This window comes from Crocodylus porosus, unplaced genomic scaffold (assembly GCF_001723895.1).
Source record: "Crocodylus porosus isolate Cpor-Errol unplaced genomic scaffold, CroPor_comp1, whole genome shotgun sequence".
Classification (NCBI taxonomy): domain Eukaryota; kingdom Metazoa; phylum Chordata; order Crocodylia; family Crocodylidae; genus Crocodylus; species Crocodylus porosus.
In genome coordinates, this window is record NW_017728947.1 from 100,808,367 (window position 1) to 100,821,680 (window position 13,314).

Genomic DNA, 13,314 nt, shown 5'->3' on the forward strand with positions numbered 1-13,314 from the left:
GAGTCCCTGAGAACAATGAAGTCCTAACATCACTTACAGTTTGAAGGGAATTGCCTGAAGGCTGTTCAGCCTTCCCACACTATGCAGGACAAGTCAGCAGTACCTCCATGGGAAATGTTGTTTGCAACCACTGATGCGTTTACAAGCTGAAATGTGATGGTCTTCATTCTTATTTTGATGTTATCACAATGTGTGTTTTGAAACAGTGAAAAACCCCAGGATTGGCAGGCTGTGTTTATGCTTGTCTATTAGTGTGCAACCTGCACATATTACTTAACATTCCTACTTGTATCGCTATTCTGCTATCTTTGATTTCTCTTCTGTCATCACAGTATTTTTTTCCCCGATAATGGCCATTCTGGTAATACCGAACTGTTCCCTACTCTTCCTTCCCAAATGGCAAAAATGTAATGACCATTCTCATGTGTTCTCCCTGCCTCCAGCAAGGTGTATCAGGTGGCCCAGTAGCTTAGCAAATATGTCCATGTGCACATTGCTGGCATGTGTTTAACCCTCACTGCTGAAGGATGCCTTGTTTATATTATGACTTCAATTTTTGTATTTTTAGTTTTTACTCCTTGATCTTTGATGTGAAAAGAACCATGAAAATGATCCATTTGTTCTTTAGTAACTACCCCTGAAGACTTTTAAATTTATAGGTAAGGTTGCTGCCATAAATACTAAAATCTGTACAAAATACAAAGCAAATATTACAACGAAAAGAAATGTGATATACTTTTAAAGTCTTTCAACATATCTGTCAGTAACATATGTATATATTAAACTATGTGAAACACATAATTAGTACTTATGATGAAAGCATTCAAGTATATACCCTGTGACTTGGTTAATGTGATTTTTGGAACTGAAAGGAGATTTTTTTTCATGTTGATATTATTTATAACAACAAAATTTGTGAACTATAAGTAGTCAAACATGCAAATTTTCTATAATGAGCTAAATCTGTTTATTCTTTGGCAGGTAATTGTTCAAATTCCGTTTAACTGAGTAAACTGAGAATGCATGTTTTCCTAATGTGCAGCAACCTTTAATTACTGATTTGTCATTGACGATCATTATTTTTGTTTGTTTGCTGACTTCAAAGCAGTTTCATAGTTCAAACCTCCCTGGCATTGTAACTTTGAACTGCCCTTTCTGAATAGGTGATGTCAAGCAGACAGTATCCAAGCACGGCAGTTCTTGCTCGTGTTGCTACGGTGAATTGGCTGACTTGCCTGGATGTTTTGGCTACGCTTCTGAATGCTCTCCTGCCTGGGCAAAGAGGTTTTCACTTTACAAGTGCCTGAATGACAAACCCACTTCTGGCTACGCAATACTTTGTCTAGGTGTTGAGAAGCTTTGGAATCCTGTGCAAGAGGCAGTGATTTCTTAAGAGTGATACTATTTCTTGGGCCAACTACATAGTTGGGATAAAGTTAATCCAATAGAAGAGATCATCCTAAGAAATCCTTGCCTCTTGCACAATTTCTGGACCATCACAGCTACAATATCATTCTTACACTACCAAATCCTATATACTAGCTTTTGTTTTAAAGTCCAGGAGCTTCCTCTTGTATGTTTGGCAAGAAGCGAATCTTCCTAAACAAAATACCTTTCATTTGTTGAGGGATCACTTCTGGAGCACTTAGTTTCCCTACTTTCCTATTGCTTTGCTGACTATGCATTTTATTTAAGGGCTCTTCTTTTAGCTCCATATTATATTCCCTGCCCCTTGATCAGTTGTCAAGAGGAAGGAGCTTTCTGTAAAAGTGTAGTCTCAAAAATGCCAGCCTGCTCCACTATTAAACTCTCACACACAATGCAGGCCTGGACTCTTCTTCTACCCTGTCCCACACTATCCTACAAGTCATAGACACAAGGAAGGCCTTTCCTTCGTTCCCCTTCTTACTCTCCTCACTAGCTTGTATTGTAGTTAAGAATGGCCTTGCTCCAGCTTTCTTCCCACTCATCTTTCAGTTGCAGCAGTCGGAGGCCTTCACTCCCCTTTCTATGTTTTTATAAGTATCTAGAAATATTTTACCAATCTCTATGAAGTGGTTTCAGACTCAGCTGTGGATTGACATGCCGTAAGCTTTCTTGGCTGCCAGCCCTTGACATTTCACCTTCATTTCCCCACCCCACTCCCAGTCAGAACAGCTCCACTGCATAAAGTGCCTCCTATCATCTGTATTTCACATGTTCACAAAGAGCGATATTCAGGGCAACAGGCGGGGTACCACAGTCTGACCTAAATAAACCAGCCTTTTCCTTCTCTCTTTCCTATCTTTTTCTTCTGTGAAAACTATCAACAACTAGGTGACTGTCAGGCTTCAGAACTGACCTCCTCTTGAAGTGGCTGGGGTGCTCGGTTGCTATTTCAGCCTGTCTGCAGACTCAAGATACTGGGATTCATCCAGGTTTTTTTATTTGTAACACAAGAACTAGAAACACTGTCCAAACTGAAAGCTTACAGATCCCAGATCCTGATAGGTCACCAAGAGGCAGCAGGAAACTTTTTGGAGTGGGTCACACGGTAGAGTTTTAATCCACTTCTTTGTCTTTTGATTCATTGTGTTGTATGGTGTTTTCTATAAATGTGGATGCAGACCATCCTTAGCAGAGGTTTTATTCTCAGAACATGTAAAATGGATGGGGCGAGGTGGCGGGGGCGGCTATGAGTTTTATAAATAACCCTTTAACAAAGATCCAAATAACGTAGCTGTCTTAAAACTATCCAAAAAGCACCACAAACAGGGCACCATAATCTCTGATCATGAGTAGCTACTTGATGCTAAAGGAAATGTTTTTTTCACATATGTTATCTATAGCCTTTGGAGCCTTCTTCAAAAAGGTGCAGTGTTTTGGTAGTATGTCTGCTCTCCTCTTCTCTACATGGATCCTCAAACTGGTATTGAACAGATGGAACCCTGAAACAGAATTGTGGGCTAAACCCCCTTTAAACTTCATTTAATGAGATAAATATGTTGTGAAATATGAAACTGCAGGTCTCTTTTCCCTTTGGTCATAGTCACACCCACTGGGTGAAACTAGCCTGTTGTAAGTTGCTTGTAGTACAGCCCTGTTAATTTAAGGAACTGATTCATCAAGTAATGTTGCTTGCTCAGCTGTTCATAGCTTTTGTAATCTCCCTCCCTCACCCTACCACCCTGGAAGCCATGCTGAACCTGTTGTTTGTTTCAGTATTCACAGTAATTTCCCCTTTAGGTAACAGAATGCATCATTATAGTGAATATCCTTAAGATTAACTTTAATCGTTCCTTTTCTAGACTTGCTGCTAATGGCGATGTGGAAGGGCTGTATGCCTGGTATCTGGCTGGTGCAGACATGGAAGAAACTGGTTATGATGGCCGAACTCCCTTACAAGTTGTAAGTGTGCCCTGTGCTATGTTGCATGTGGAGCTCTAGCCATATATGCTGTGGCACAACCATCTGGAATGTCAGACAGTGTTTGGTTGGGAAAGTTAAATGCAATTAAATGTGTTTGATTAAAAAAAAGCAAATCTTTGCTTCAAAGTTGACACTCCCAGAACTGCTGTCAAGTAAAATTGTCCAGCATCATCATTCAGGAATAAGCATTCCATTCAGGCTTTCAATAGTTTGTGTTAGTTTTTTGATTTCTCATAAGAGTGTGTGTGCACGCACATGCACATGCAGGCATGCACAAACAACATGACAGCATTTACTCTTTATATTTCTGTTTACAGGCAGAGACTAAAGGCAATTCAGAGCTCCTAAACTTCTTTGATCAATGGAAGACAAAGAAGGTAAGGATATTTTAAAAGCTTGAGGTTACTGGAACCCATCTAGATCAGCCTTTATATTTTTTGTTAGAAAGTTATATACTTAAAGCACAGAACAGTACTCAGGAATTCTGGATTCAATCTTCTATTGAAACACAAACTTTCTATATGACCTTGAGCACATAATTCATAACAAATTTTATACATTGGCAATTAGCTAATAAAAGACCCGAATGTAAAAGGCCTCACAAAATCACTTTATTATGGTAGATGCTGACATGGGTTAATGGAAGATGAGATTTCCAGAAACTGTATCTGAATTCTAAACTATCAGCACTAATTCACAAAATCAGCAAATTGGGCATATCTTCCTCAAGGAACAGTCAACAAAACCCTGTCCATTGTCCAGATGCTTAGAGGTTTGGTATCCAATTATAGAAATATGTTTAAATTGCCTTCAGTTATTTCTCATCTCCAGTATAGTGTGCTCCTGCTGTAGAACAGACCTCTCTCTTCCAGATCAGAGAGGCAAAATATTAAAGCACCCACCCCAGAAACCTAATTCATTGTTTTGGGGTAGATTTCTACTCCCCTGCAAATGTAGAACAGGGCTGCTGGTGGATGTGAGCAGGAAATTCCATTTGGACTGGCAGAATTTGACACCCTTTTAAATCAGTGGTCACCAACTGGTCGATAGGGATTGACTGGTGGATCCTGGAGCTTCTTAAAGTGAATCCTGGGCCACGGGGGCTGAGCATGCATGTGCACCACCTCTCCTGCCCCCTGTCCCCCAAGCCTAGCAGGTCAGTTGGCGGGGGGAGGGAAGGGGCAGAGGCCCAGGGGGCATGTGCAGTGGGCTTGGGGCGCAAAGCCCGGCCCACAGCTGCAGCTGGGGTGGGGGATGGAGCTGCAAGTGGCTCGTCCAGGGTGGATTGGGGAGCAGGGCAGGGCACACAGCCTGGGAGGGCATGGGGGTGTGTGTGCCCCTGGATCTGCATGTGGGGCAGGATGGGCCAGGGCTGGAGCCAGGGCCAGGGCAGTGGCAGCACCAGGCTGTTCCTGGCCAAGCTGCACTGGGAGAAGGGCCACCGGGTGGGAGGGGGAAGGAGCTCTAGCCCCTTCAAACCCCCACTTCCAGCACCACCACTGAGTGCAGCATGGGCCAGGCCTGGCAGGAACAGCCCAGAGCAGCCTTCCCCTCCTCTTCCTCCTCAACCCCCCTGAGGACATGTGGGGGCTGGCAGGCGTGGGGAGGGCAAGCTGGTGCTGCTGGCTGGAAGGTTGTGCTGGGGTGTTCCTGCCAGGCCGGGCCCATGGTGTGCTTGGGGATGGCACTGGGAGTGGGGGTTCAGGGGGCTACAGCCCCCCCTGGGGCCCCGCTCCCAGTGCTGCCACCACAGCTGCCTGGCTTTAGCAACGTGGCCAGGAACAGGCTGGTGCAACCCTGGTCCCAGCCTGCCATGTGTGCAGATCTGGGGACCCCCCCAGGCCCTCCTGGGCTGCGTGCTCCCCTCTCCCCCTGCCCCTTGGGCGAGCTGCTTGTGGCTCCATCCCTCGCCCTGCCCCGACTGCGCAGGGCTTGCTCCTCCCTCACCCCTGCTGAGTGGGTGGCAGATCGAGGCTCCAGCGGTGAGGGAGGGAGTGGGGCTAGGGCTTGATCTGCCCTGCCCCCCATAGCCCTTTCCCCTCCCCGCAGACTTACCTGCTGGGTGGAGGTAGGGGGTATATCTTTGGTTCCTTTTAAATTCCAAAAGTGATCTCTGGCTTAAAAAGGTTGGAGACCATTGTTTTACATGCTGGTATAAATAAGTACACCAGCTTCTGGGAAATGGAGAGTCTGACCTTCTGTCCTTTAGGGCATCTATACACGTGCTCTGTGGTGGGAAGGAGAGGGGGGAGGCACTTTAATTAGAGTGGCTCTGAGAGCTGCTCTAATTAAAGCGCCCACAGCATCATGTGTATTCAGCCTCCTGTACTTCAAAATGGTGGTGGGGACATTTGAACTTAACTTCATTCAATGAGCTTTATTTCAAGCACCCCCACCACAATTTTGAGGCATTGGGATGTTGAATACATGTGACACAAGAGGCTGCTGGAGTGCATAAATTAACATGCTCCAGCAGACTCCATTAATTGAGTCTGCTCCATCGCAAGCAGATGTCCAGCATGTGTATAGGTGCCCTTAGTTTTTAAAATAAAAGGAGTGGATGTGGGAGGAATGACAGTCTTGAGCTAAATTTGAAGGCTTTAAGGTTTTCCTGTAGTCATGATGGAATATTTTCAAGCATTTTTTAATATTTTCACAATGCAGGAAATGATACATGAAATAACTTAATTTTTCAGAAGTCAGTGGTGGGGTTGTGGGGGGAGGGCTTTCAGATAAAATATTTGAGATTTGAAGAGAAGCTCATAACCTTAACTCTGTACCATGCAGCAACTTTCTCGTGATTCCTATGGTCAGAACCACCTCTAGACAAGAAGGGTCTTGACTGTTGGGTCAAAGCTCACTCCAGATGCTGCAGCTGAAGCTCCTAGAAAGGCTATAGCCATTACATGGAAATGTGGCACAGTTTAAAACTAATCTTTCCTTTTATATGTTGTCTCCATAGGTCAGAGAAGATGAGTATGCCCGTTCTGAGTACCAGTTTTGAACAATTAGAAGTTGGACAGTTAATAAAAAGAGGAATGTGCTGGGGTGTATTGTAAACCTAAAATAGATGTGGAAATATTTAACTTTCTATGTAGTATGTTTATTTTAGCACTTACTTTAAACATGAAAACCTCTACTAGCATGTCACCTCTCAGTGTAGTTTGCTTTTCAGTGCTAAGTGGCTGATTTGTATAAAAAAGGAATGCCAGGATGGAAAGCCTCTTTATTGTTGTAATTTGGGGTGGGGGAGGGTTGGGCAGGGGAGTGTTAATTTATAATTTACTGAATCAATGAGGAACATGCTTCATGCAGACTGCTTCCTGTTGCACTGAATCTGTGAAGGGAAATGTTCATAGTTAATTGTACTTTTCTGGGTTTAAATTAATAAAATTTCTGGGGGAAAAATGTTTGTGTCACTTCGCATGTTTTTGCAATAGTTTTGATCATCTTGGTAATAATTACAGCAGTTGTGTGTCAGTGCAATAAATTGTTAGTCAAAGCCTTCTACTTGCAGTTCTGTACTACTCTACCAATATGTCATTTCAAATTTCACTGTTAGGTCTGATGCTGGAAGCATTTAAGGGACTCTTTAGGTAAACTGAGCTTTTGTATGAATGACACATTTTATCAAGACTCAATCAGAATGACCACAGGTTGGAGATCCACTCATTTTTAGTAGCTAAGGAACGAATAGTTTCATGGTTTAAAGAAGTAACTAGCTTCTAGATATGAAAGCTTTGTAATATCTTGTATCCAACATGCTAACTAGAATTTGCAGATACAGGGTGTACTTTTAGTGTGTGTGTGCACACATGCCAAAAGTACACCCTGTATTTGCAAATTCTAGTTACCATGTCGGATATATATACACATTGTGCATGTATGTGATGGAGAAATTTCTGCTAAGGTAAAGAGCTGTATTTATCTAATTTTGGTTGTTTTTCTGCCACCCAGAAATGGAGTCTTTGCAGAAGCATCAGGTAGCATCTCTCCTTATTTTCCCCTTTCCTACTGCCCTTATTCTCATTCAGTCAATGTGCCATTGATCCTTTTCTGAGCTCTTTAGTGTTGGAGCATTCCCAGGCTGCATTATATATCAGACTTTACTAGGAATCTGATCTTGATTCACACAAGTTGAAACCACCATTTTCTCTTCCAGATGCAAAGACTTTTCACTTTAATGCTATATGTTGCATATATGACTTAATTCACAAACTTAGAATTGCATTATCTTGATTTATACTAAAATAATTTAGTGTGCCAATTCACTGACATTTTTATAGTTACAGAAAAAAGCTTTAATATATGTCATTAATAGTTTACAAGCCTAATTTGATATGAGTTGGATTGAACAGTATTGGTTTATTAGTAAATTCTCTTACTAAGGTACCGTCTTGACCCATTGTATTAAAAAAATGTTAAATTGCTGAGGTTACTCAGGAAGTAAATATAGATCTCATGTTAATAGTATGTTAAACCAATACTGAATTAAGCTGATAAGATCTAAAGATAATGTTAAAATAAACTTCAAAAACTGGGAAAAAGTCAACATACTAACTTCTTTCTCATAAACCAGGCAAAGAAATCTCGATTTTTAAATATCTGGGACCAATCTTTCAGGCATGTGAGTGGCCGCTAGTCTCTTGAAATTGGTGTACTAAGGGGTTGGGCTAAATGACCTCCTGAGGTCACTTCCAACCCTACCTTTCTATGTGATTACAAGAATAGACCAGTGCTTTAGAAATGTTGGAATTAAAAGACTTTCCTTACAACATCACAACTTCAGAGAACACTTGAAGCTAGAATGTAGTGATTTCAATCATGTAGGTGGAGTGAGCACTTGCTTGCTATGGTGAGCATAAAGATAATATTGCTTTGTAAATGAAGAGAAATACAACAAAACCAAATAAAACCCAATAGTCCTGTATTGCTGGTGTGATAGGTTAGGTGCACCTTGGGAGGGGTAGCATCCTACTTGCAAAATTTGTATACAAGTTGTAACCTGCCAAATAAATGGTCAACATCGTCTACAAACAAGGATTGTATGACAGCTGAGATGTATTACAAGCTTCAACACAAGGCTTACAGAAAAGAGCAATGCTCTTTATGTATATCTAAATCATAGCACCAAAGTGAAGTACAAATAGCACAAACAGTACAATGCAGATCCAAGCACTGTGCCCCATGGGACCCCACTGTGCAATGAACCAGACTGTAGAAAAGCCACTTACCTGAGCCAATTGGTGAAATAAAACTCAATCAATAGTATGTGGAGTTGCACCTAGATCTCCAACTATTGAAGTATGGTCCATGGGTTTAAATGCAGCAGAATGGTGTCCAATTTTCTATTGTACTTTAAACCCTGTGCATGTACCAAGGAAAGAGAACTTTATAAAACAAGTCTTGAATCCTGTCAGACTTTACAGAAAGGTCATTAATTTCGGGGAAACTTTATAATCATGCTCCCTCTATTCTTTCCTCTTTATTACCTAGAAATACTCTATGTCAAAGTTGCTGAGATCAAAATAATGTAGATACAAAAATAGTCCAAGATAGGGCAACTAAATCACTGACTCATAGAAAATGAGGGTTGGAAGGGACATCAGGAGGTCATCTAGTCCAACCCCCCTGCTCAAAGCGGGACCATCTCAAACTATATCATTCTAGCCAAGGCTTTGTCTAGCCACGTCTTTAAAAATCTCCAAGGGCAGAGAGTCCACAACCTCCCTGGGCAACCTGTTCCAGTGCTTTACTTCCCTCCTGATGAGAGTCCACTGTAACCCCCAGGTCCTTTTCTGCAGAGCTGGTGCCCAGTCAGTCAGCCCCCGGCCTGTACTGGTGCATGGGATTGTTCTGTTCTAAGTGCAGGACTTGGCACTTCTCCTTAGTGAACCTCATGAGATTTCTTTTGGTCCAATCCTCCAATTTGTTGAGGTCTCTCCGAATCCCAGCCTTACCCTCCAGTGTATGTACTACTCCCCCCAGCTTCATGTCATCTGCAAACTTGCTGAGGGTGCACGCCATCCCATCTTCCTGATCATTGATGAAGATACTGAACAAACCCAGACCCAGGACTGACTCCTGGGGCACTCTACTTAATATCAGGTGCCAGCTAGACACTGAGCCATTGATCACTATCCTTTGAACCCTACCATCCAGCCAGTTTTCTGTCTACCTTACAGTCCATTCATCCAACCTGTACTTCCTTACCTTGCTTGCCAAGAATGCTATGGGAGACCTTATGAAAACAGGCCAAAGTCAAGATATATATCCACTGCTCTTCCCACATGTACCTTTGTCTTTTAAAGCAGGCGATTAAAACCTGGGCCAAATTATAGTAGTGTGCCATTGCAGTGGTATAAGTGTACAGGTCTTATAGTCAAAGCAATTGGTCATAGTCTACCCTGATGTTTACTCAAATCTCCTATTTTTATTGAGTTTATAATGAAGAGAGACTTTGGTATACTCTGTCACTAAGAAGGGGTTAGATTCATAGACATTAGATGCTGGAAGGGACCTCATGAGATCATCGAGCCCAGCCCTCCTGCCAGAGGCAGGTAGTCTTCAGGGATCAAATGATCCCAGCAAGATAAGCATCCAAATGCCTTTTGAATGAATCCAGAGTAGGTGTTTGCATCACCTCTGGGAGGAGTCTGTTCTAGACTTTGGACACTTGGACTGTAAAGAAGTTTTTCCATTTATCGAGTCTGAATCGGCCTTCAAGAAGTTTGTGGCCGTTAGACCTGGTTATCCCTTGCGGAGCCCTGGTGATCGAGTGTTCTCCCAGATCCTGATGCATGCCCCTTGTATACTTATAGGCAGCCACCAAGTCCCTCCTGAGCCTTCTGTTCGCCAGGCGGAAGGGTTGTGTTCTTCAGCATCAGTTCCTTGATGACTGTGTGAAAGCTGACATTCCCTGAATACTTCTAATCTGGTTCTGGAAAGCCAGCAGATCTGGATTGTTGGGAGAAGAATCCAAACATTTTAAATGAAACTTCTTAATGCACAAGAAAAAACTTATTAATGCAATGGTCTCTTCATCCCCCAGTGACTCATTTCCACTGCTGGCTTGGACATTGTTTTTCTTCAGTTCATCCCTTCTTCTGCCTATTTGATTTTAATTCTCAGTGCATGATGACAATTAAGTAAGTCCTGGTTCAGTTAGGTTTCTAATGGCAGAAACACACACATAGACTCTCGCAAAGTGTATGATGGCCAGATGGCATTGTATTGTGGGTAGCCAAACAGTAATGCACATTCATATCTGGGGGGCACTCTGCCTATGCCAGACAAACATCTTTGGTAACTCCATCCATTATGGCGTTAAAATGTCATTTACTGATCATCGTGCACAAGCTAGAATGTCAGTACATTCAGCCAAAAAAGCATAATGAAATAAATTCCCCACATTTTCCCCTGGTGGCATCTCCTCATTCCTGTTGAGCTACAGTATTCCTCCAGTTAACAAAATCCTCCCAGCCTCAAAGCTTGAGGCCATCTATAATTCTCTTTGACCAAAAGAACACTATGTTTGCAAGACTCTTCATAACAAGGATATGCCCCCTCCCCTAGTAGACAGAATAGACAGAGTTTCTGGATGTTCATAGGTTATGTTGTCTGTCAGAACAGTCAATGTGTGGATAGATAAAAATAGCTTTGTATTACTGTTGTAGTGTCCAGTGACCCACATCCTAACCGGGGCGGTAAAAACACAAGATGTGTTCTTTTTGTTCTAAAAACCATGCAATTAAATTAAGGCAAGATGCAAACAACGGCAACAAACATCAGGAAATCAGGGGAAAGGGAGGGCAAGAGAAGGTTGATTATTTTGTAGAATCATAGTCATAGAAAAATAGGGCTGGAAGGGATCTCAAGAGACCATCTAACCTAACCCTCTTCTCCAGGCAGGACCATCCCTGTGTAAACTCTTCCAGTTAAGTGTTTGCCTATCCTGCTCTTAAAACTTCCAAGGATGGAGATTCCACAACCTCTCTAGATAATCTGTTCCAGTGACTAAACAATACAAAGCTAATATCCAATCTAAATCTCCCTTGTTGCAATTTAAGACTACTGTTCCTTGATCAGTCTTTGAATTCTCTGGGCATTCAAAGACTGTTGTCACATCCCTTCTTGGTCTTCTCCAGATTAAATAATTCCAGTTCTTCAAACCTTTTCTCCTGTCACGTGTCCTAAACCTCTAATCTTATTTTTTTGTCTCTCCACTGGATTCTTCTTGATTGACAGTGGCGATGCGTAGGGGGTGCACAGGGGTGCCAGTGCGCCCCCCCGCCCCCTCCATGAGCGCCAGCTGTCGCTGACTGGTTGCTGGGGGGGATGTGCCCCCCCTGCCCCGACTAAGGGTGGTACCAGTTGCCCATGTTGATTGGGCACTGCACTTCAATAAAGACATAAGCTAAAATTGGGCATAGTACTCCAGGTGAGGCCTTGCCAATGGTGGATAGAGCAAAAGAATCACTTCTTCTGACTTGCAAGTAACACTCCTATTAATACAACCCAGTAAGGTATTCATTTTCTTTTTTTCCTCTCAATGTCATTCTAAATCCTAACCCTATTCTCCAAAGTGTCTCCAGTCCATCCAGCTTGGTGTCATCTGCACATTTGTTAACTATGAACTCAGTCCCATCCTCCAAATTGTTGATGAAGATATTACAAAATATCAGACCCAGGACAGACCCCTGGCAAACGACAATCAATGCCTCTTCCCAATCTGACATCAAATCATTGATGACTTCCCTTTAAGCAAAATGATCCAACCAGTTATGCATTAAGGCTGCAAACAGTGTTACCAAAAGCAAACAAATGTCCATCCCTTTTGTTGTGTCACACATGCCCAAATTTGTGGCCACAAAAGGTGGCATCAATTTATGGTGCTGTTTTGCAGCAGATTCTTGTTTTAAGGTGAGAGAACACGGGCCTCCCAGAGCTGTTCATACTCTCCAGCTGCCCTGGGCTTCAAGGCCCCAATCCTGCACACTGTGGGAATGCCCCTGTAGGGTTTCCTCAATTTTCAGAAATGTGCCCTGAGTTGGAACTGGGGTGCACCTAGAAGGAAATCAAGTTAGTCAAACTTGACTTGCTCTGGATGAATGGCTGTTCTTGATACTCTTGGTGCTTAGAAATAGATTCAGATTGCTGCATGCTTCTTCCAGATATCGAGGCAGACTGACTAGTGAGTCCCTTGATTTCTTTTATTCCTGTTTGTAAAGATAGGCATAATATTTACCTCTTTCCAGACCCTAGCTGCCCATGACTTTCCAAAAAGTACAGCCAGTGTCTCTGCTATAACCTCAGCCAATTCCCTGAGTACTCTAGTATGTATTTTGTCTGGCCCTGCTGACTTGAAAACATCTAGCTTCTCTAATCAGCCTCTAATCTATTCTTCCCCTACTCCAGGTATATGAACTCCCCCCACCCCTCCCATTAGCTGCCAACTGTGCTAATCGTCTGACAGCTGTCCTTATTTGTGAAGACTGCAGTAAAAAGGCATTAAATAGTTCATCCTTCTCCACATTATCATTACTAGATTTCTCTCACCATTCACTATATTATTTTTGGTCATATTTTTACATTCAACATACTTGTAGTATGCTTCTTTGTTACCTTTTATGTCCCTATCTAGCTACATCTCAATTTGTGCATTGGCCTTCCTGATTTTCTTCCTGCATACTTTTGTGATACCCTTATACTTATCTCTAGGAACATGGCCAAATTTCTACCTTTCTGTATGATTCCTTTTTGAGTTTCAACTCATCAGAGAGTTCTCTGTTTAGTCAGCCTGGTCTTTGCTGTTCTTCCCGTCCTCTTTTTGCATTAGGATAATCTTCTCTTGCACCCTTCATAGGGTATAACCAGCTCACCTAGATTCCTTTTCCCCTTGTACTT

General features: G+C 42.5%; 1 protein-coding gene across 1 annotated transcript in view; it reads left to right on the forward strand.

Annotated features, from left to right (window-relative positions):
* Positions 1-6,499, forward strand: part of ASPG (asparaginase) — a 73,539-nt gene extending 67,040 nt beyond the window's left edge. The window contains exons 14-16 of the mRNA XM_019550792.1: positions 3,288-3,387; positions 3,726-3,785; positions 6,371-6,499. Of these exons, the coding sequence (XP_019406337.1) occupies positions 3,288-3,387; positions 3,726-3,785; positions 6,371-6,412 (202 nt within the window). The 3' untranslated portion in view covers positions 6,413-6,499. The remainder of the gene's footprint in view (positions 1-3,287; positions 3,388-3,725; positions 3,786-6,370) is intronic.
* Positions 6,500-13,314: the final 6,815 nt, after the last annotated feature.